At 41.4% G+C, this 20,313-nt stretch overlaps 2 protein-coding genes across 4 annotated transcripts in view; one reads left to right on the top strand and one right to left on the bottom strand.

Annotated features, from left to right (window-relative positions):
• The window catches only part of SPG11 (SPG11 vesicle trafficking associated, spatacsin), an 88,123-nt gene extending 77,123 nt beyond the window's left edge, over nt 1-11,000 (top strand). The window contains exon 41 of one of the 2 annotated variants that reach the window (XR_011569057.1): nt 9,806-11,000. The gene's annotated coding sequence lies outside the window, so the exon portion shown is untranslated. Of the gene's footprint in view, nt 1-3,875; nt 4,817-9,805 lie in introns of those variants that run through there. The other variant, XR_011569058.1, reaches the window with a different exon arrangement.
• Nucleotides 103-18,974, bottom strand: EIF3J (eukaryotic translation initiation factor 3 subunit J). 2 transcript variants are annotated; one of them, XM_019969402.2, is made up of 8 exons: nt 18,817-18,974; nt 18,633-18,736; nt 8,459-8,513; nt 7,915-8,006; nt 4,816-4,930; nt 2,831-2,992; nt 1,511-1,584; nt 103-1,171 (listed from the first exon to the last, which is right to left on the bottom strand). In XM_019969402.2, exons 1-8 carry the CDS (start codon nt 18,851-18,853, stop codon nt 1,040-1,042), a joined length of 771 nt encoding a protein of 256 aa, XP_019824961.2. In that variant the 5' UTR covers nt 18,854-18,974; the 3' UTR covers nt 103-1,039. The 2 variants fall into 2 exon arrangements, with proteins under 2 accessions (XP_019824961.2, XP_019824962.2); XM_019969403.2 differs by having other exon boundaries at nt 103-1,168.
• Nucleotides 18,975-20,313: the final 1,339 nt, after the last annotated feature.

Here is a 20,313-nt window from a genome sequence, read left to right as displayed (position 1 = left end):
TACTCATCAAGCACCTACAAAGCTTTCTCAGTATATAGAACTCTCGTCCCAAGAGCTTTGTTCTATACTCTCCAAAAATATCTCTTGGGAGGTAACACAAAATTTAAGTCCTCACAATAGTGACTTTATTAAATTAGTTGCTTTATAAAACATTGCAGATGTCATAATTGTTAACATAACAATTTACCAAACTGTAGTTAACTGGTGCAATTTGCTGAGCATGTTTTATAAAGGAAAGGAAATGCCAAAACCCTGTTAAAAGTTGTTCCACTGCAGTCTTGGAGAACAAAGGAAGATTTGTTTCTCAGACACTTACATCAGGCAAATAAAACAGGTGAGGAGTTTCCCTCCCCCATCTGAAGCTCCGTCAGTAGAACAGCCCGATAAATAGAGACTATACAGTCTATAGAGATTCCACAACTCGTACTGCAACGATGGAGAGGTTTACCTTCTTCAGCTTCAAAGTTGGAGGGTTTTGGTCATTTAATTATCAAACTAGTGCTCTGCAGCCGCCGTATCTTCGCTGAGATCAGCAGTCTTCTCCACACTGTATTTTTAATATCCTCACGCTCAATCTTAAGACAAAGCAATTTTAATACTAGGTGCACACCACATGCCCTTGCAGCAGACCGCTTTTCTCGACAAGTTATGAAGTAGTTCAAGGAGGTATGGTTAAGGCTGTATTACTGAACGGTGCTGGTAAATACTACACAATTTTTTTTGTCATGTTGCAACCTTTGTTTCCAATTTAGTGACTGCTGCTATGGAATCAGATAGCAACAATGACAACATTATTAGGTTTGTTTTTTAAAACTATGATTTAGTAGCAACAGAGATTCCCAATTTTAACCCCTTGGCAACAAGATCCAAGTTCCCTCATTTGCACATTAGCACCTAAGTGTCAAGGGATTAAATAACCAGCACAAAAGATACTGCACTTCTGATTGTAGCATTTGGCAGAACTGAAAAGAAAGGAAGTTGTGCTACATGTTGAAGGGATTGTGGGCAACAGAAAGAAGACGCCAGGAGAAGATAAGCGTCACATGAAGTCCTCGTAGTCCTGTGCGTATCCACCGTCGTAACCCCCGTAGTCCGCCAGGTCATCTTTCATGGTGGCCTTTAGTCCCCCTCCGGGAACCACACCTTTCTTCTTCTTTTTGGCTTTGCTCTGCTGAAGATAAGAGAGAGTTAGATCTTAAGACTTTATCTACTATGGGCATCTGTATTAGGTACAGCAACCCTCAGAGTCAAAAAAAAAAACTCTGGTTCCAGAAAAACCGAGTTCTCTGAGATTCCAGAACTAAGCCAGGGTAATTTCTATTATTACTTTAGAAAAACATGAACATGTCTACAAACAGAAGGATGACAATGGCACTTACACCCCTGTCCTATTCCAGTATAAATGGTATTAGTGAGCTCTTGACTTCTCCTAACCAGCCTTGGTGAAAATACCATGTCTACACCCCAGTATGCGTGTAACACACATTTCCCACCCAACTCGCTCTTTTACCTTTTCTTGCTTCTGTTTTTCACTGCAGAGTACAGTCAATGAATTGGTAATCTTTTTCAAGTCATCAATTTCCACTAAAAAAAAAAAATAATTTTTAAGAATTTTAGAGAATAAGTAAAAAAGCAAAATACACATTCTTCACGGTGTCATGAGAAATCTAATTTGTCCATCATTAACTTCAGTAACTTTGTAAAAGGCTGTTAATTTCTCCTAACATGATAGAGAATCTTAAGTCTATGGCTAGGCTCACAAACCAGAACTGTTTAAAACTGCAAATCCAGCAACAAAACTTTATAATGATCTATAGTCGCCAAGACACCACTGTTTGTTTAACCAGAAACTGGAAACATCTACAGCTCACAGTGCTCCCTACCATTCTTCCGTATCCAGTCTAAACACACAGAATAACCATGCCTTATGGAAATTACATATCCTTAGTTTTCAGAGGGGAGAATCTGAATCAGTATGGAAGGCCAATCCTCAAAGCCACAGACGACAACTCCCCGACCCCTGAGGTCTCCATTTTCTAGCACAAGAATGAAAATGAAAACAGTAGGTATCTCAGGAGTCCCAAGTGCCTGCCCTACCAGGAAATAAACTTGGCCAACGCATCCTTCCACCCCATTAAAATATAAAGCTGGAAACAGACACGAGTTTTTAGCTACCAAAAAAAGTGTTCAATTTTGGTTAGCACCTCTGAAACAGAACAAATAGTGTGTACAAAATAAAATGACAACTATGGGCATATCACTGACCAAGTTTAGAACCTTCCACTTAGTAATCATTTCCCAAAGAAAATCCACTTTAAAATTTCTGTGAAGAATTTCGTTCTCAGTCTTAAAAATAGCAAAGACTAGCAAAACTAGGCCCTCCCACCTTGGTGCTGTACCACCACTGGCTGCCGTCCCCATACCCCATGCCCCTGAAACGCATGACTCTTCTGGGAGCATGAAACGAAACCCACGGACCCAGAGACTGCGTGGCAGCTCTTGCAGCTGGCTTCCTCATTTATAAAGTGAAAAGACACTCATCTGTGGTCTCAGTTGTAAAATTCTGTATGCTTTTCCCCAAAAGATACTTCCTTACCTCCCTTCAATATAAAACAAGAAGCTAGTCTTTTATTAGCTGTTGTGCCAACAAGCACAGATGTCTCTCTGGGAAGCCACTGTAAAAACACTCAGAAAGCGTCCTCAAAAGACCACTTAATGTGTCTTTGCTGAACAACATTCCTAAGCTACCTGCTAAAAAGCAAATCTTCAGTGTATTAGAACATCCCCTACTTAAATCCATCCACAGGGGTCAGAGATGAGAATTACTTACATGAAATACAAACATCTCGAACTAAGGCTTCCAAAAAATTGGCATAATATAGTGACTTTTCATATTGTGTAATTTTATCTTTTAGTAACTTTCCAAACTCTGTGAAGTCATCTCTTGAGGATGGGTTCATAGCGTCTATTCCATAAACTGTATTATTAACACCTGTAGGAGAAAGGGGACACGCAAACTATCAGATTTTTTAAAATTTAGAAAGAAGCCTATCATACCTAATAACCCTATTATTTCATTCTAAAACAGAGGTTCCCAACCTGAGTCGACTGAACTCTTCGGACAGAATCCAAGTGGTCTGTACATAATTACTGTGTCACAGGTTATTCAGTATTTTGATACCTATTCCAAAATAAATAGGTTTCCTTTGTAAGTAAAATCCTCTGTACTTTATGCATTTAAAAACAGTATGTTAAGAAGGGGACCATAGCCTTCACTTGGCCCAAAGGAGTCCCTGGCACAAAAGGAAAGCTCTAAAAGCACTTGTCCAAGAACAGCCTACAGCAAAGACTGAAGACAAAGGGAAAAAAGCCAACAAAGATGGTTCCTGTCCAAGTATCCAGCTAACCACAGAAGCTACGTAGGAGTAAACCATGTGCTAAATCCCAACAGAAACTTTAATCTAGCTTTCAAGGGTTCTAGGCTGCGAGACAGACGCTTCTGTGTGTGCGCTGTATGTGCTCAGTCGCGTCCAGCTCTTTGCAGCCTCATGAACATGGCGCATTTTCTAAGAAAGACTGGAGTGGGTTGGTATTTCCTACCCCAGGGGATCCTCCCCACCAGGGGTCAAACCTGCATCTCTTCCGTCTACTGCACTGGCAGGCCAGTTCTTTTTAACACCAGCGTCACCTATTCCTCTATAATCAAGTCATTACTTGTTCACACCGATCCAGTACTTTAGTATTAGAAACACAACATTGAAACCCTATTAACCAAATGATCACCGCATGAATACATGTTTTTGCTTTTAATCTGTAACTGTGTGTCCCATCTTAGAATTTATTACCACATAAACCCTTCTCTTTAATAAACACAGGGGTGGCTTTTACCATCCTATGAAGACAGGATAATGGGCACGTGCCCTCTGTAATGCGATGAGAGTGGTGGAGACATGTCAAGCGCTTGCCAGTACACAGAAGCATCCACGGCAACTCTTGAGATTGCTGAAGACTCACTAAGAAGTTAGCTCACACTTCCAGTGAAAAGGAGAGTGATCACTACAGTCAGCCTGCTTGGTCCATTTTAAAGAAGGGACCGGGGGAGAGATCAAAATAACTAGATCCTTCTAGGTTTCATTTCAAGGTTATTTAACTGTTTCAACAGGATATTCTACTCTGAAAAAGTACTCAATAAGCAGAGACAGCAAGTAAATAAAATGAGAACTTTTAACTATTTTCTCTGACTTTGAATCTTCATCCTCTGTGCCATGTAACTCCCCCTGGAACTCTCTAAACTTAAATTTACAGAATCCTGAACATACCTTTTACACTACCCTAACCACAGCAGCAGGCACGGGACTTGGGAGTGGAAGTCCTCCGAGGGTAGGGCACGGTGAAGGCCAAGAAGGGGCAGAGCCTCAGCCTCACCAAGGCCAGCACGCTCTTGCCTAAACCCTATGAGACTTTAAGACAGTGACACGCCTACAGTCAAACGCTTAAATCTCAGAAAGTTACAGACTCACATTTCACCCAAATTTCATCCAGCGGATACATATACTTAAATCAGCAGTATACTTTATTTGGGTTCAATAACTTAATCATCTTTTATACAATACTCAAATTATTCAAAAATCTGAGCATGTATCTCACTCTACATTAAGTAATGAAACCTCAAATACAAACAAAAGAGATTAAGTTCTAATACCTAAATTATCATGTTTCTTCAAGAAAGATGTTTTCTGAATTTTCAAACTACTAAGACCTCCACAGTATTCACTTACAACTTCAATACTACACTGTTACCACACCCCCACTTACCAAAAGTTTCTTTTGCTAATTCAAGGTCAGACTCTTCCTGTAATTTCTTAAGCCGCAGTTTATCTGCTAATTGTTCTTCTGGTGTTAGCACTTTAGGTTCTTCAGGTTCTTCTAACTAAAATGAAGTTTGAAAATAGCTGGTTATAATGAACGCAGTACATATCTATCCTGTATATAATTTTTTTCTAGACATATATAAATAATAACAAACATTCATAGTGTTTACTGTATTTCTACAGTAAATTCTTTTAGATATCCTAATGTTATAGGAAAAAAACCCGAGTCACAGATTAAGCAGCCTGCCCATGGTAACAGAAGGTTAACACAGGTGGTAATGTCACAGAGTTAAGATTTGACGACTGGGTTTATTTCATGGTGATTTTTTTTTAATTAAGGAATTGAGACTGCAGACAAGTTGAAAATAGCTTTCTTAGATTCTGACTAAAACTGTATACTGAAAAATCTTTTCTAGAGTAACTGTGGTAATATTTATCAAGTTTTAAAAACATTATTATATGCTTTAATAAAATAATTCCACTTTTAGATATTCCTCTTAAGAAACCAAAGATGCACACAAATATTTAACCAAAAGGAGGTCAAATGGGGTATTATTCATAATAATATCAAATAAATGTAGAGATGATCTAAATGTTCCACAACAGAATGGTTCAAGTATATGGCACATCCATAATAAATATTATACAGACATACAAAAAAATTTTTTTCAAAGAATTAGAAAAACATTTCCCCCTTATCTTTTTATTCCACTTCTTTGACAGGACAATTAATAGTCTAATTTATATCCCTTCTATATGCCATCATAAGTTTCTATAACGAATATGTTACTAACAGGAGATACCTTTGATAATAGTGGGGAAAAGGTGAAGGGAATTTGTGCCATTCATAAATCTCCGTACCTGTGCAGTTTGAAGATTTTAATTCAAAAGGCCACTTCTGAGACAGGTCACATTTTGTTTCTCATGGAGAAGATTTTTCAGAAAAAGGGGACCATCTCCACTGTACTGACTGACCTGAACACCCTTGTTTCCTGCATCAAAACTGAGTATGTTTTAACAACACTTCACCTGAGATAAAATTAATGCACTGAGTGTAAGGTTTCTTTACTTTGGAGACTAATATCAAGATACAATAAAGTAAGTATAATGCTAAACTTCAATGACCAACTTCTTTGAGCTGTAAGAATCCATTCCTTGTTCTGAACAGATAAACATGCATGTAAGTGATCTCAGATATACAAACACAAGTTACTAAAAAGCATCTAAAACGTTCCTGACTGGGGGGAAACAAACATTCTCACATACTGTTGGCCATGATAATTTGCTACTAAGAAGGAATCACAGCAGCTGATTCCAGGCCTAAGAGAGTTCACTAGAGGAGCTTATTGTGCCACAGAACCAGGGACCTTTCACAGACTAGCAGGGCTCTGTGAAACAGAGGAAGACAGAACAACTTAGAGGGACCCCACTGTCCAACGCTGGGACAAATTAAGCATTAAAAAAAATAATCGCTATATCTAAATGAAATTCATCAAGACCTGTAAGTCCATAAATTTACTCAAAAAGAAAAAACTGAAACCTACAAAATCCTTCATTTTTCACCACTTAAAGTTACCACACTCCCTTACTCTGAAAATTAGTAATTAAATGAATTAAGCTTTTATGCTTTCTAGTACAAACCATATCCAAAGTAACCAAACAGAAAAAAAAGGGGGAAAAGTCAGCCAATAAGAAAATGGAAGTCATAGAATGAAGTATCACCTTTCTGACACCTAAAGAAATAATTAGGCAATGATCACCAGTGACACTCCTAAAACTGGGCCAGCAGTAAAAAGGAATCTGTAATGTTACAGGAGAAGGGCCAGGTTGTCATCAACTTGACTCAGTAATCAATTTTAGCATCACTAATAATAGTACAGACATTATATGACCTGATGTGATGCAAGGTGCTTGCCTGAACAAAGCATATGCTGGGATATTCTGGGACAATTAGATGCACATAAACTGAATGTAGACGATGTTTAAAAATGACTTACATTAGGAGCGTAATTATATGAGACATAGCTTTGCTTTTTCAGAAATGCATACTGAAGTATTTAAAGGAAAAATGCAGAATGTTTGTTATTTATTGGATTATATTTTAGCAAAAAAAAAAAAAAAAAAAACAGATGAAGCAAGTTGGCAAAATATTAACAACTGGTAAATTTAGGTGATTTGTATATGACCCATTATGCTATTTTCTTGAAATTTCTCTTAATAAAAAGTCAAGGGAATTCCCTGGTGGTCCAGTGGTTAGGCACTTTCACTGTGGAGTTGTTTCACCAGGTTAAAAATAAATTAAGAAAGCTTGCTATGTATGATCTATGGTAAGATTTCCATGATTATTAACTAAAGCCAAGGTGAAAATAAAAAATGGGTGGAATATGACCATATAGTTGTATACAAATATATAAAGTCACCTTGGAGACATCGTAATACACCAGTATTTAAGTAAATACTTAAGTAAATATTTAAGTAAATACAGTATTTAATACACCAGTGTATAAGTAAATACACTAGTATTTACTTATAAAGGGAAAGAGAACAAATCTGTGAAGAGTTGGGAGCCCCTCTTAATACCATTTTGATTTCTGAATCATGTAAATGTGTTTTCTATTCAAAAAGTAAATGAACACAAAATTCCTGATCTTGCTCCAAATAATCAAAAACAACATTTATATAGTACATGGCAGAGAAATGGATGCTTTTTATATTCACTCAAAATGTACACTGCAAAAAAAAAAAAAGACTAAGCTAGAGAGAGCTGCAAGACACTGACAAAAGCCCTGACTGTGGGCACAAGACAGTCCTGCCGCCTCAAAGTGTCTGTGAAAACCTGAAAGGCATCTAACACATAATGCTTCTCGGTTTGTTTTTTGCAAAAACCACAAATTCCATGTGTTTGGGATCACCTTATCTGATGATATCCATGCATAGCCTTTACAAAGCCCTTTACACACCCAGGTAGCATCTGCTGCTTGCTAAGGTTCTGCACCACTGCTGACGCGAGGATTCTGTACTTTGGAAAATAAACAGGACTTACTCTCTTTTTAATTTCTTCTTGCCTTTTCTTCTGCTGCCGTTCTTTCTCTTTTATTTTCTCTGCTATTTTTTTCTTTTCTGAAATTTTTACTTCTGAAAGTAAAGAAATGTTTTAATCATAGTTAATCTTAAATATTTTCTAGTTTATGAATGAGACAGACATGACACTTATATACTTCAAGAGATCAAACCTCTCCCAGCTCCAATTTAGATGGTGATTTTCTGGCAAATAAGAATAGAAAAGTTCTGGGACTTCTTTCTCCTCTCTAATCTCACCCCTAAGATCCAAACACTTCCTTTCATGTTTCCCCACAGTCCTTTAGGTGGGACTTAGACCATTCAACTGTGATGCCTCATCCTCTAATCTGTTTACATTTTAAAGAGAGAAAGAGAAAACAGATGCAGGGAGAAGAGAATGAAACAGAAGGATGTTTGGTTTCTAAAAATAACCAAAATTTCCAAGTTTGCAGCATTTTGTTAGTTGTCTTAACATAAGCATCAGAGTAAGATCTAAACCCCAAAACTGAGGAAACCCAATGGATCACCTGGTTTTACTTCTGCTTCTTCTTTTTTCTCATCATCATCATCATCCCAGTTATCCTAAACAAAAGAAAACTCCATTAATACTTCTTACATGCTTACTCTTCCCTGTGATCTTTATTATTCTAACACCAGAGAAAAAAGTTCGCTGGGTTTTTTTTTTCTTTTTCTTTTTTGGTGTTACATTAAATTTATAATTTTGGGAGAACTGACACAATGTTGAACTGCCCTAGCCAAGAAAAAGGGCTATCTTTTCATTTGTTCAAGCCTACCTCTGTATCTTTCAAAGAATTTTTTAAAGTTTCTCTTAAAAGGTTTTGCATATTTCTCATTAGGTTTGTTCCTAAGTATTTTGTCTTCCCTGTTGCCACTGTAAACATTTTTTTTCCATTTTCTGTCCTCTGACTGGTGGTTGTATCATACGAAAGCTACAGGGTTTGCATGTAAACTTTATATCCTGCTACTGTATAAACGTAAATACATATATGTTGTGCTCAGCCGTGTCCGACTCTCTGTGACCCCACGGACTGCAGCCCACCAGGCTCCTCTGTCCATGGAATTTTCCATCAAGAATACTGGAGCAGGTTGCCATTTCCTACTCCAGGAGATTTTCCCAACCCAGGGATGAAACTCACGTCTCTTGTGTCTCCTGCATCAGCAGGCAGATAGATGCTTTACCAGTGCACCACTTTGAAACCCAGGTACCTTACCAATTACGTTTATCACTTAAGTTAGTTCCATCACTGAGTCTCTGTGGTCTTCCAGGTATACTACCACATCATCTGCAGGTGAGACAGCTTTACTCCTCCTTCACCAATCTGTGTGGCTCCACAACTGATTTATCTTATCTAATCGCACTGGCAAAACCTCTAGTACAGTATGAAAGAACAGTGGCAGAGAAAATGGGGATCAAGTCCTTGTTCTTCTCTTAACGGAAATGCCTACAGTGTTTCCCCACGAAGTGTTATGTACCCCACCACATTTACGGAGTAAAATTTTAACTTTTCTTTTACTGCTCTGAATTCCAAGTCAATTAGAAAGTCTTTTCTTAAAGCAAGGAGTTTTCTCTAGAAGATGTATGCCCCCATTGTTTTTTCATTTAGATCTCTGATCCTTTGGAATGTTTTCTTCTCTACGATGGATCTGAGTGCGAATCTAATTTTATATTTTCCCAAATAGTTACCCAGTTGTCAAAGCACCATCTGTTGAAAAGTCCACCTTTCTAATATCCTATAATAACTATAAATGGAGTATTATCTTTAAAAACTGTGAACCACTATGTTGGTTCCAAATTGGGAAAGCAATACGTCAACGTTGTATATTGTCACCCTGTTTATTTAACTTATATGCAGAGTACATCACGAGAAATGCCGGACTTGATGAAGCACAAGCTGGAATCAAGACTGCCGGGAGAAATATCAATAACCTCAGATATGCAGATGACACCACACTTATGGCAGAAAGTGAGCCTCTTGATGAAAGTCAAAGAGGAGAGTGAAAAAGCTGGCTTAAAACTCAACATTCAAAAAACTAAGACCACGGCATCCAGTCCCATCACTTCATGGAAAACATATGAGGAAACAATGGAAACAGTGACAGACTTTATTTTCTTGGGCTCCAAAATCACAGCAGATGGTGATTGCAGCCATGAAATTAAAAGACACTTGCTCCTTGGAAGAAAAGCTATGACCAACCTAGACAGCATATTAAAAAGCAGAGATATTATTTTGCCAACAAAGGTCCGTCTAGTCAAAGCTATGGTTTTTCCAGTAGTCATGTATGGATGTGAGAGTTGGACCACAAAGAAAGCTGAGCACCGAAGAACTGATGCTTTTGAACTGTGGTGTTGGAGAAGACTCTTGAGAGTCCCTTGGACTGCAAGGAGATCCAACCAGTTAATCTTAAAGGAAATCAGTCCTGAATATTCACTGGAAGGATTGAATCTGAAGCTCCTCTAATACTTTGTCCACCTGACGCGAAGAACTGACTCATTAGAAAAGACCCTGATGCTGGGAAAGATTGAAGGCGGGAGGACAAGGGGATGACAGAGGATGAGGTGGTTGGATGGCATCACCAACTAGATGGACATGAGTTTGAGTAAGCTTCAGGAGTTGTTGATGGACAGGGAGGCCTGGCATGCTGCAGTCCATGGGGTCGTAAAGAGTCGGACACAACAGAAGTGACTGACACTGTACACCTGAAACCTGTAATACTGCAAATCAACTATACTTCAATTTTTTAAAAAGCCCATCTTTGCCCCGTGATTTACCATATACTGTTTTCCTAGACACTTGCTCTATTTCTGCTTTCTATTCTATCCCACTGGTTTGTTGTCTCTTCATGTACTAGTATGTACTGTTTTAATTAGAGGCTTTATAGTATGTTTTTAATGTAAGCTGGGGCTAATTCCCCCTTTTCAGGTTTTTTAGTGTTTTCCTGGCCATTCTTGCACACTTGTTTCTCCATATGAACTTTTATATCAACTTGTCTAACTCCACAAAAAAGCTTCTCCATTAACAATTAAAACACAAGACCACCAAGCCAAAACTAATGGCCTCTCTTAAATAATTCACAGTAGTTTTAAAAGAAAATTTGAGCTGTCTTTACACTTACTTTCCCAAATGTAAAAGCAGCCAACATTCTGGCTAATGGTTTTAATTATTTCAAGCAACATTTCACACAACATAACCCTGGCTAATGAATTAAATCTTTATAAAGATTTAAGCCCAATTTTTTAAAATTAAATTTAAAAAAAAGAAAAAAGAGTTAAGCTCAGTACAACAGAGGAGTCAAGAGCTGATCCACAGCTTCATGGAACCAACTCCCTAACTTGGGCGGGCACTTCAAGGTGGCTCTGCAGCCTCTCTTCTCTATGCCTAGCACACAGTCCCTGAGCTAAACATTAAACAATTATCAAACAATTTTTAAAGGGTCCACAGAATTTAGAAGGGTTAAGTTCAACAGAGAAAGACACAGTCCTGTGTTTAAATAGGGCTTTAACCTACAGGTAACCTGACCCCTGTCTCAACCACCACCAGGCGCCCTAGGACACGCCACCTGAAGCTTAGCCAGAGGATGACGGGCAAGGCAGGAGGCCCTGGCGAGGCCGGAGGGGCAGGGCTGACGAATATGCCACAGCTGCGACAGCAAGCTTCTGGCTTATAAACCAAGAGGCCATAAATCTGAATCAGGCTAGGTGTCTGTAAATTAACCAAGCGTTGATTCTTAATAAAAATCTAAATCCAAAGAAATAAAACATCCTGATCAAGGCTGCCATGGAGTGGGAAGAACTTTGACGAGAAGTATTTTTATAATCACTTTACCTTTGCAATTTAACCCATAGTTCATAGTTAACAAACACAACGAAAGCAAACCAGCTAGTCACTTTTTGAACATCTAAGAGTTAGAAATTAGATGGTAAATGTTCGTATCACCCTCCCGGTTTGCTTAAGTGCTTGCATCAATACAGCATTGCACAAAAGGAACCAGAGAGCTAACACTAAAAGTTGACTACTACTAGAAGTTTTTGTCATTTTAATCTTCAGAGAACGTAAGAAAGCTGGGTTTGTGAGTGGTATGCTACTTATATGGTTCTTAGATAAAAGAGCTACCTGCTGACTTCTAGGGGATGTTTGTAACTCCCTACTAATAACAGTGACGATAACAGCAGCGACGACAATAGACTGCATTTACTAAGTGCTTGCTCTACACTAAGCTCTGTGCTAAAGACTTTATGTTTAATTTTGTTTTTAATTCTTTGGCCACGCTGCACAGTTTGTGGAATTTTAGTTCCCTGACCAGGGATTGAACCTGGGCCCGTGGCAGTGAGTCCCAACCACTGGACTGCCAGGAAGGTCCCCAAAGGACTTTACATATGGTAACACAGTTAACCCTCACAAAGGTCCTGCAAGTCAAGTAGTGTTATCCCCACTGTAATACACGGACACAAAGGCCCAGAGATAACTATCACACAATCTGGACAACTAACGAAGGAACCTGTTTTGAACAGGACATTTCTTTACAGTGTCATACTAAACATCATTTCTTACCTGAATCTGAAGTATAAATGTCTGGGAACTAGGTCCCTCCACATCAAAATGTGTTCTTTCAATTAGTCCTGGAATGGAGTCCCCTGGAATTGCAGGGAATCCCATATCAAAGAGAAGGGTTATGGTACGTACTAAGATACGCCCAGCTGCAACTATGTCAGATATTCATCTCAAATTGCCTGTGATGGATTCTACTAATTTTAACAAATGAGTCTAGCAGCCTCTGGGAGCAGGAGCTCAAGAGGAGAGAGGCATAGCTGAAAATGAGCAGCCCCATCCCAGTAACCCCCCCAGAGAAACAGCACAACGCGGCAGGGTTTTTGTTCAGTGCTGACGTTCCTCAGTCCCCTGTACCAGTAACACCTCACCCCCCAGGTCACCGCCTGTCCAGGGTCGCATCCACCCTGACTTTGCATCCCGCCTCTACCCCGCCCCTGGTTTCGCTATCGAAGAATAACCTTACTCCAGACGGCTGTCACACTGTCCCTTCAGTGCAAGTGTAATGAGGCCACCCGGATTCTCAGCACAGAAACGGTTTCAAAAACAGTGGCTCCCATCTCCAAGTCCTGGAAACAACTACGACATCCGCTCCTCAGCTCATAAACGGACCATGAAGGCGCCTCACCCCACAGCGCTGGGAAGAAGATGCTCCTTTCTTACAGGGGCAGTCACTCCTGTACAGAGGATGAGCCTGCTCCTTTCTTATAGGGGCAGTCACTCCTGTACTGAGGATGAGCCTGCTCCTTTCTTATAGGGGCAGTCACTCCTGTACTGAGGATGAGCCTGCTCCTTTCTTACAGGGGCAGTCACTCCTGTACTGAGGATGAGCCTGCTCCTTTCTTATAGGGGCAGTCACTCCTATACTGAGGATAAGCTCCTCCAGAGGGGAGCACAGTGACGTCAGAAAAAACAGACTGGTCACACTTCTGAACAAATGTAATCCCCAAAGCTTTCCCCATGAACTTACGACAGTTTTTGCATCCTTAGTTATAAAAGTAAATGCGTAAAAGTAGAATGTTTAAAACTTCCCAATTTTCCCTAAACATCAAGACTTTGTAAATGCTGACAAAAAATTCAGATAAAATACAAGAAGGGTTCCTAGAGAAACAGCTAAAATTAATGGTTGTTTTTGGTTCAAGAGTTACCTATCAATATCCAATTAAATTCTTTAGCCAATTATCACTGGTAGTCAATAAATCTTTCAACTACAATATCCAAAAGTATTTCTTTTACCTCCAAAAGTATTTCCAAGTATTTAAAGTATTAATATCTCCAATATTAACCAGGCTCTTCTAAAATGGCCAACTTCCTCAGAAGAGAAGCTGTTTATTAACTACCTGCTTATCTATACTTACGTTCTTCAGATAAACACCCAGCATCATTTGAGCCATTTCTCTAAAAAAAGGGTGTTTTTCAAGTTTAAAACCTGCTTCCCAACTAAATACAACTAAGAATTGAAAACATAACAGAAAGAACTTAAACCCTGGCTTCTTTTTATTTCTAATGATGCAGCCAGTAGTTGGCTAGTCTGTCATCTTATAATGTACAACTACAGACTGTCACGTGCAATAGGAGAACATGTTTAGGGCTGAAACTGCTTCCAACTTGAGCAAGTGTATTTATAGATCATCCAACAGAAGCAGCTTCAATGAGCAGGAAAACTCTTCTGCCCCACAGCAGAAGCCCATTAACTAATATATATACCCCCTCCGTTTCTTCTTAAGCACAATAGTTTGGTTTAGATAAAGCATAATCTCTTGAAGCAAAAGAGTCTTTTACTGGGTATTCTGTAAGCTGTACCAATTCTGTTCTGAGAAACCTCAGAACTCTGTAGTGAGCTCCTGCCATGGCTAGACCTGACAGCAAAGCTTAGTTTTTAAAATAAGCTCAAATGTTCTTCCATCACCTCACTACTTGCTTGTCTCTGAAAGCCAGGGTATCTCTCTCAATAAATTCTACTTCACTTAATTCATTAAGCTTTTAACACACTACTATGGCTCAGCACTCTGCTGAATTCCATCTCAATACCGACCTGTCTCATATTTGGAAGTGTTATCAATCAATTCTACTTCAAATTCCTGGCTAAGCTAGATCAAGAACAAGACACTGAACATGAACAAATGGCCTGTTTATTCTCAATGGTCCAGGACAGCAAATATATTAGGTAAATATTTTTCAGCAACAAACACACTTCCCAACTTAAAACTTACTAGTTTATAAAAAATTGTCAGGGTATTAAAATGATACAACTGATATTTTCTTCAAAATAATCTGGCTGGGTAAGGAGAGCAGGAAGACAGAATATAGAAAATAGAAGGTTGGACATGGGTTAATAATTATTAAACTTTTCTTCCCACTTCTGTATATGTTTAGAGTTTTTCATAAGACACACACATGCACACACACACACCTTCCAGATATCCATTTCCTAGCAAAATGCCTACCTTCTGAAAACTTCCCAACAATCTCCCATGTCTTTGAAATATAATCCTCTACTTCAGAAGTGCTGTTTCCAATACTTCAAAAATGTCCTTACTCTGGTATATTTAAACTATTAACTGGGATACGATCCTAACAGACAGCTGAATGGGCATAATAAGGCATGCAGTTTTCAACTAATCCAGTTCTCTAGGGTCTTTTAAAGACATTTTGTAATAACATTATAGAAGCAAATGTGTGAGACGCTTAATTACAGCCAGAAGTTTTCTCAAAACAAACTCTACACCTTTTGAATAAATCTAGCTTCTATCTGTTTTAGTGAAATGATGGGAGTCTAGTAAAATGGAGTAAAAGTTGTCTTGTTCCTGCTTGCAGTGGGTAGGTACTCACAGCAAGCAGAAAAAATGATCAACACAGCCTACACATCATTCCAGAAATGGAGAAGGAGTCTAGATATATGCCAAGCAGACAATTCCTCCCTGCCTCTGCAATGATAGCAGGATAGGGTAGAAAGGGGAAATAAAGCTCATGTGAGAGGAAAGCATGCTCCCTGGTTCTCACCTTTTAAACTGGGAAGAAGCACAGCCTTCCCCTCCCCACCCAGTGAATAGGAACAATTCTAATTTCACCTAAATCCACTTCTGCCACTATCAGACTGCTATTTGAAAAGTCAAGGGCAGCAAAATGCTATGTCTACTGAAAGACATTCACCTAGTGGAGCAAGTCCCTGTAATAAAAGACCTTGGTGTTCCTTTCATTTCTCAGGATGTTACAAATGACATCAAGCCTACACTCTCAAAGGTTAAACACTACATGCTGACACAGACTTAAGAACTTACTGCTTCCACCTACCTTACTTTTGAAGGACTTTTCAAAAATTCACATACTGTATTCTTTAAGGACTGTGATTATTCAGTCTCATGAAAACTAAACCCTGCTAACAACTGCTACAAAGGCTCAGCATTAGAATGTGAGAATTCAGAAATTTGGTATTAATGTACTCCTTACTTTTTGAAAGTTCACTTTATGACACTTCACTTTTTCTAACAAAGTACCTTAGTACCTGTGTTCGCTAAGTGAAATCCAAAAACAATTTACAATGTTATGACAAGTGAAAATAGCATCTGTTTTTGCACTGAGCTGTTACAGTGGCAGTGAGTACCCTAAGCAGCAAGAGTGGCACCATCAAGGCCAAGTTCATTCTCCACCAAGCTGCTCAGAGTCTAAGCACCAAGCTGCCGGAGCTCTGACCTGTGTCTGTGAGCATCTGTGCGTTACCTTGACTGACGCTGTGCATTCGTTAGCAAGACGCGTCCTGAAGTAACTGCTTCTTTCAGCTTAGGAAAAGTTTGACAGGAATGCTCTAGTTTCAGAAAGCAGGGAAAACCTGCTCATTACCATTCAAGGTGACAAATTTCAACTCTAGATTCTGAGCAAGCAAAAACTTGCCTGACAACCATGGTCATTCCATTCAAACCAAAAAATACACAATAAACACCCATTGTGGAGAGAACTTACTCCTACTGAGCTAAAGAAAGCACAAAATGTGGCACAAAAATGACCCCAGATACACGATCTAAATAGCCTAAGCGTATTTTCCACTAGCCAGAAAAATTAAGACTACATCTAGAAGCAAGAGAGAATTAACATTTACCCAGTGCCTACCAAGTGTCAGACAACTCTGCTTAATGCTTAATATATTAACTTGTTTAAAGTGCAAAATAATGCCTGAGATAGCTTCTGTAATGCCAAGATTGGGAAATGGGGGAGGGGGGTGATTACAAAACTGGTTTATGTTCACAAATAGGAATGGTCAAGACAACAACATAGATCCAGGTCTGCTGATTCTAAACTGCTAGGAACCAAACTACTCTAGGAACACCTTATCTTGGAAATCTCTGAGAAACTCAACAGAAATAAAGCAACATTTCAACATGGAAATAAAATGGGTAAGTTCAGCTTCCTACTACTCAAAGATCAACTTCAAAGTTTAAGTAAAAGAAATAGGCTATTTGTATAAATACAAACAAATTATGCACTGGAGAGACAAGATAACCTTTATGTAACATTTACCTTTAAGTAAGATTTACAACTCCTAAACCTCCAAAATTAGTTACAAGTGGTTAGAATTCTATTTATCAGGATAGACACCACTTATACAATAATTTCAGTCGGGCTTCTTCATATCAGTCTAGACTACTTCATTCAAACTTCATTTTCTGGTAATTCCTGATTCCCTAGTCTCTTCTCCCTTATTTCCAATTTTCCTAACAGATGTCTTAACTCCTGAATCTACTATGCATAGCAGTCAAAGGACAAATCTGAACTAAAGGCTCAAAACACAAAACCTGCCACAGTGCAGGGAGGTGACTAATATTCTGCAATGAGGGTGATAACACAATCCATTCCCATGTCTACACAACATTTAAATGAAACAAAAACGTAAATATCTTCACAATGGTGTTGCTTATTAATTAACCCCAAGGTCTGAAAAGCTCACATCATCCCTGAACCTCAGGCTGTTCAATGAATTGGACATCCACCTCATCAGACAAAAGTAAAATCTAAACAAAAGCAGTATGGACACGAAGTTCCTAACGATTATCTAGCTTAAATTTTTTTTATCTCAAGCGGAAAGATTTGTAGGTTTGTTATCATGAGCTGGGTGTAGAAGTCAGTAGAATAAACCATTCACTAAATGAATCAAAACCACAGAAAACCATTTTCCAACTCATATTAAATTTTATCTTCACGGAAATAAAGATTTTGAGAACTTCGTTAATGAGAATCCTAACACTCTGCACTTGAGAGATTTGTAACTACTAGAAAAACGAAAACAAACGCACATACTGTCATCCGCAGCCACGAGTCCCCAGGAGGTCTCACAAACAAGCGAAGTATAGAAGGCACAGGAAAAACACAACACAGCGGGCTCGCTCGCCTTCTCCAACCACGACATCAGTATTTCCTTACGGGTTCCCGTGTAGATGAATAACCCACTCTATCAGCGCCCCATTTTTCAAGTCGCTGTGTAGACTAGCCAGGTTTCTGACCACTAAGGTAGCTATCTCAGTCCTCAATTCATCTTTTTACCACACGTAGGGAGAAGAGGGTCTAAAAATGGGGTCTAAAAATTATTTCACTTGTGTGTGGGGAAAAAAGGTGGCTGAAACTACACCACAATATTTCACACATTTAAAAGCTCTAACAGACTCTACCAGCGGGCCTTTGGGGCTGGAGACGAGCTACCAGCCCGAGGGACGCCTAAGCTCAAAAAGGCTTGAGTGTTAGGAAACGCCCCATGTGGGATGAGCAAGGGCCCCACCTTACCCTCCCTTTAGGGCTGCAGACGAGCTACCAGCACGAGGGACGCGTTACGAGACGCCCCATCTGGGAAGAGCCAGGGGCCGCGCTCTCGCCTCCCGGTCTCAGCCCCGCGCAGTGCGCACGTGGGCCGGCCCAGCCGCGGCTGTCACCGCCTGTCGCCGGCTGGCGGGGGGTCCGGGCAGGCGCGGACCCTCTAAGACGGGCTGGGGCCCGCCACTCGCCAGGCAGGCTCGGCAGACCGGGGGAACAGGGCACCGCCGGGCCCTGCGCTCGCGTCCCCACGCAGGCCCGGGCGGCGCCCCGGGCCCCGCGTCGGACCTTCCGCCCCAAGGCGGGCACCCCGGCCCACCCCGCGCGGACCCACCTTGACGTCCTCGTCCTCGTCCTCGCCCTCCCAGCGGTCCCCGCCGGCAGTGCCGCCGCCCCCCACCTTCCGCACCGGGTCTTCCACTGAGAACGTGTCCGCGTCTGCGGGAAGAGAGTCGCGTTAATGACAGTCTGGGGCCAGCGCCGGGCCGTCCCGGCCCGACCCCCGAGCTTCTCCTCACCCCAGGAGTCGGAGTCCCCAGCCGCCGCCGCCGCCATATCGAGCCGGGCGTGAGCGTGTGTGAGGGAAGACCGGGGAGAGTTAGCGCGGCGGAGGTGAGTCACCGGATCCGCGCTCGTCGCCCGCGCGGGGAACGCTGGGACCGCGGCTGACTCAACGCTGCGGCCCCGCCCCCTGGCGGCCGGAAGGGGCGTGGGGCGCGGCCGGAAGGGGCGTGGGGCGCGACGGGCGCGCGGGTTCTTCCGCGCTCCACTCGGCGCCTGAGGGGCCCAGTGGGCCAGTGGCAGAGGGAGGGGAGGGCCGGCCCACGTCGCGCGCCCCGGGAAGGAACAGGGAGGGCGGGGACCGTGGCGGCGCCCTGTCTGGCGCTTAGCTGTCGCCTGCCCTCTCCCGTCCTCCCAGGCCACCCTGCGCCCGCCCCAAGCGGCGCGGCGCGCCCTCTGCTCGCGTGGACCCCGTCCCCAGGCGCGGGTGACAGCGGCAGACAGTCCGCACGCCGCGCCCGGCTGTGGGCGGCGGACTGGCCTCCACGTCCCCGGGGCGCGCTATGGCGTGCTGGGCGAGATGGGCCTCTGGAACCCGAAGGGCGCAGGGCGCCAGGAGAAGCGAGAGGAGAGCACCGAGTTCCTGGCAGTCTCCCAGCCGAACAGCTCAGATTGAGCTCCCGGCACGTCTGCCGGCAGTGCGTCACGAAGGGATCGAAGGGAACCCCGGGGCCCGAGGACCTTCCCTTCTGTGAGCCCCCTGAACCCAGTACACGATTCATTCTTTCGCAGAATGATTTAGGAACTCAGCTAAACTTATCTGCTCTAGCCTTACCCTTAAGCGCACAATCAAGCAGTAAAAACAGACATGTAAATGATTTCGATACAGTGCAATGACTGCCACAAAAAGAAGCGTTGTGAGGTTAAATGCAAAAGGTTAACGTTAACCGCGGAGGGGAGCGGTAGGGTATTTGAAAGGTTTCCAGAAAGTGAGCGCTGCAGTAAGGAGTTTTAAAGACCCAGTGAAATTTGCTCTAGAGCGTTTCCGGTAGAAAGTACGCAGGTAGTCCCTGATATGACTGGCTACTGGAGATAAGCTGAACAGGTAAAGTGATTCTAATAAAGGGCTTAAGACGGGCTATCAGGGAAGCACAGTAATGCTGAAGAAGCTGAAGTTGAACGGTTCTATGCAGATAACACCACCTTTATGGCAGAAAGTGAAGAGGAACTAAGCATCTTGATGAAAGTGAAAGACGAGAGTGGAAAAAGTTGGCTTAAAGCTCAACATTCAGAAAACTAAGATCATGGCATCTGGTCCCATCACTTCATGGCAAATACATGGGGAAACAGTGTCAGACTTTATTTTGGGGGGCTCCAAAATCACTGCAGATGGTGATTGCAGCCATGAAATTAAAAGGCGCTTACTCCTTGGAAGGGAAGTTATGACCAACCCAGATAGCATATTAAAAAGCAGAGACGTTACTTTGCCAACAAAGGTCCGTCTAGTCAAAGCT

Source organism: Bos indicus, chromosome 10, assembly GCF_029378745.1.
Source record: "Bos indicus isolate NIAB-ARS_2022 breed Sahiwal x Tharparkar chromosome 10, NIAB-ARS_B.indTharparkar_mat_pri_1.0, whole genome shotgun sequence".
Classification (NCBI taxonomy): domain Eukaryota; kingdom Metazoa; phylum Chordata; class Mammalia; order Artiodactyla; family Bovidae; genus Bos; species Bos indicus.
This window is presented reverse-complemented; position numbering and strand designations above follow the sequence as displayed.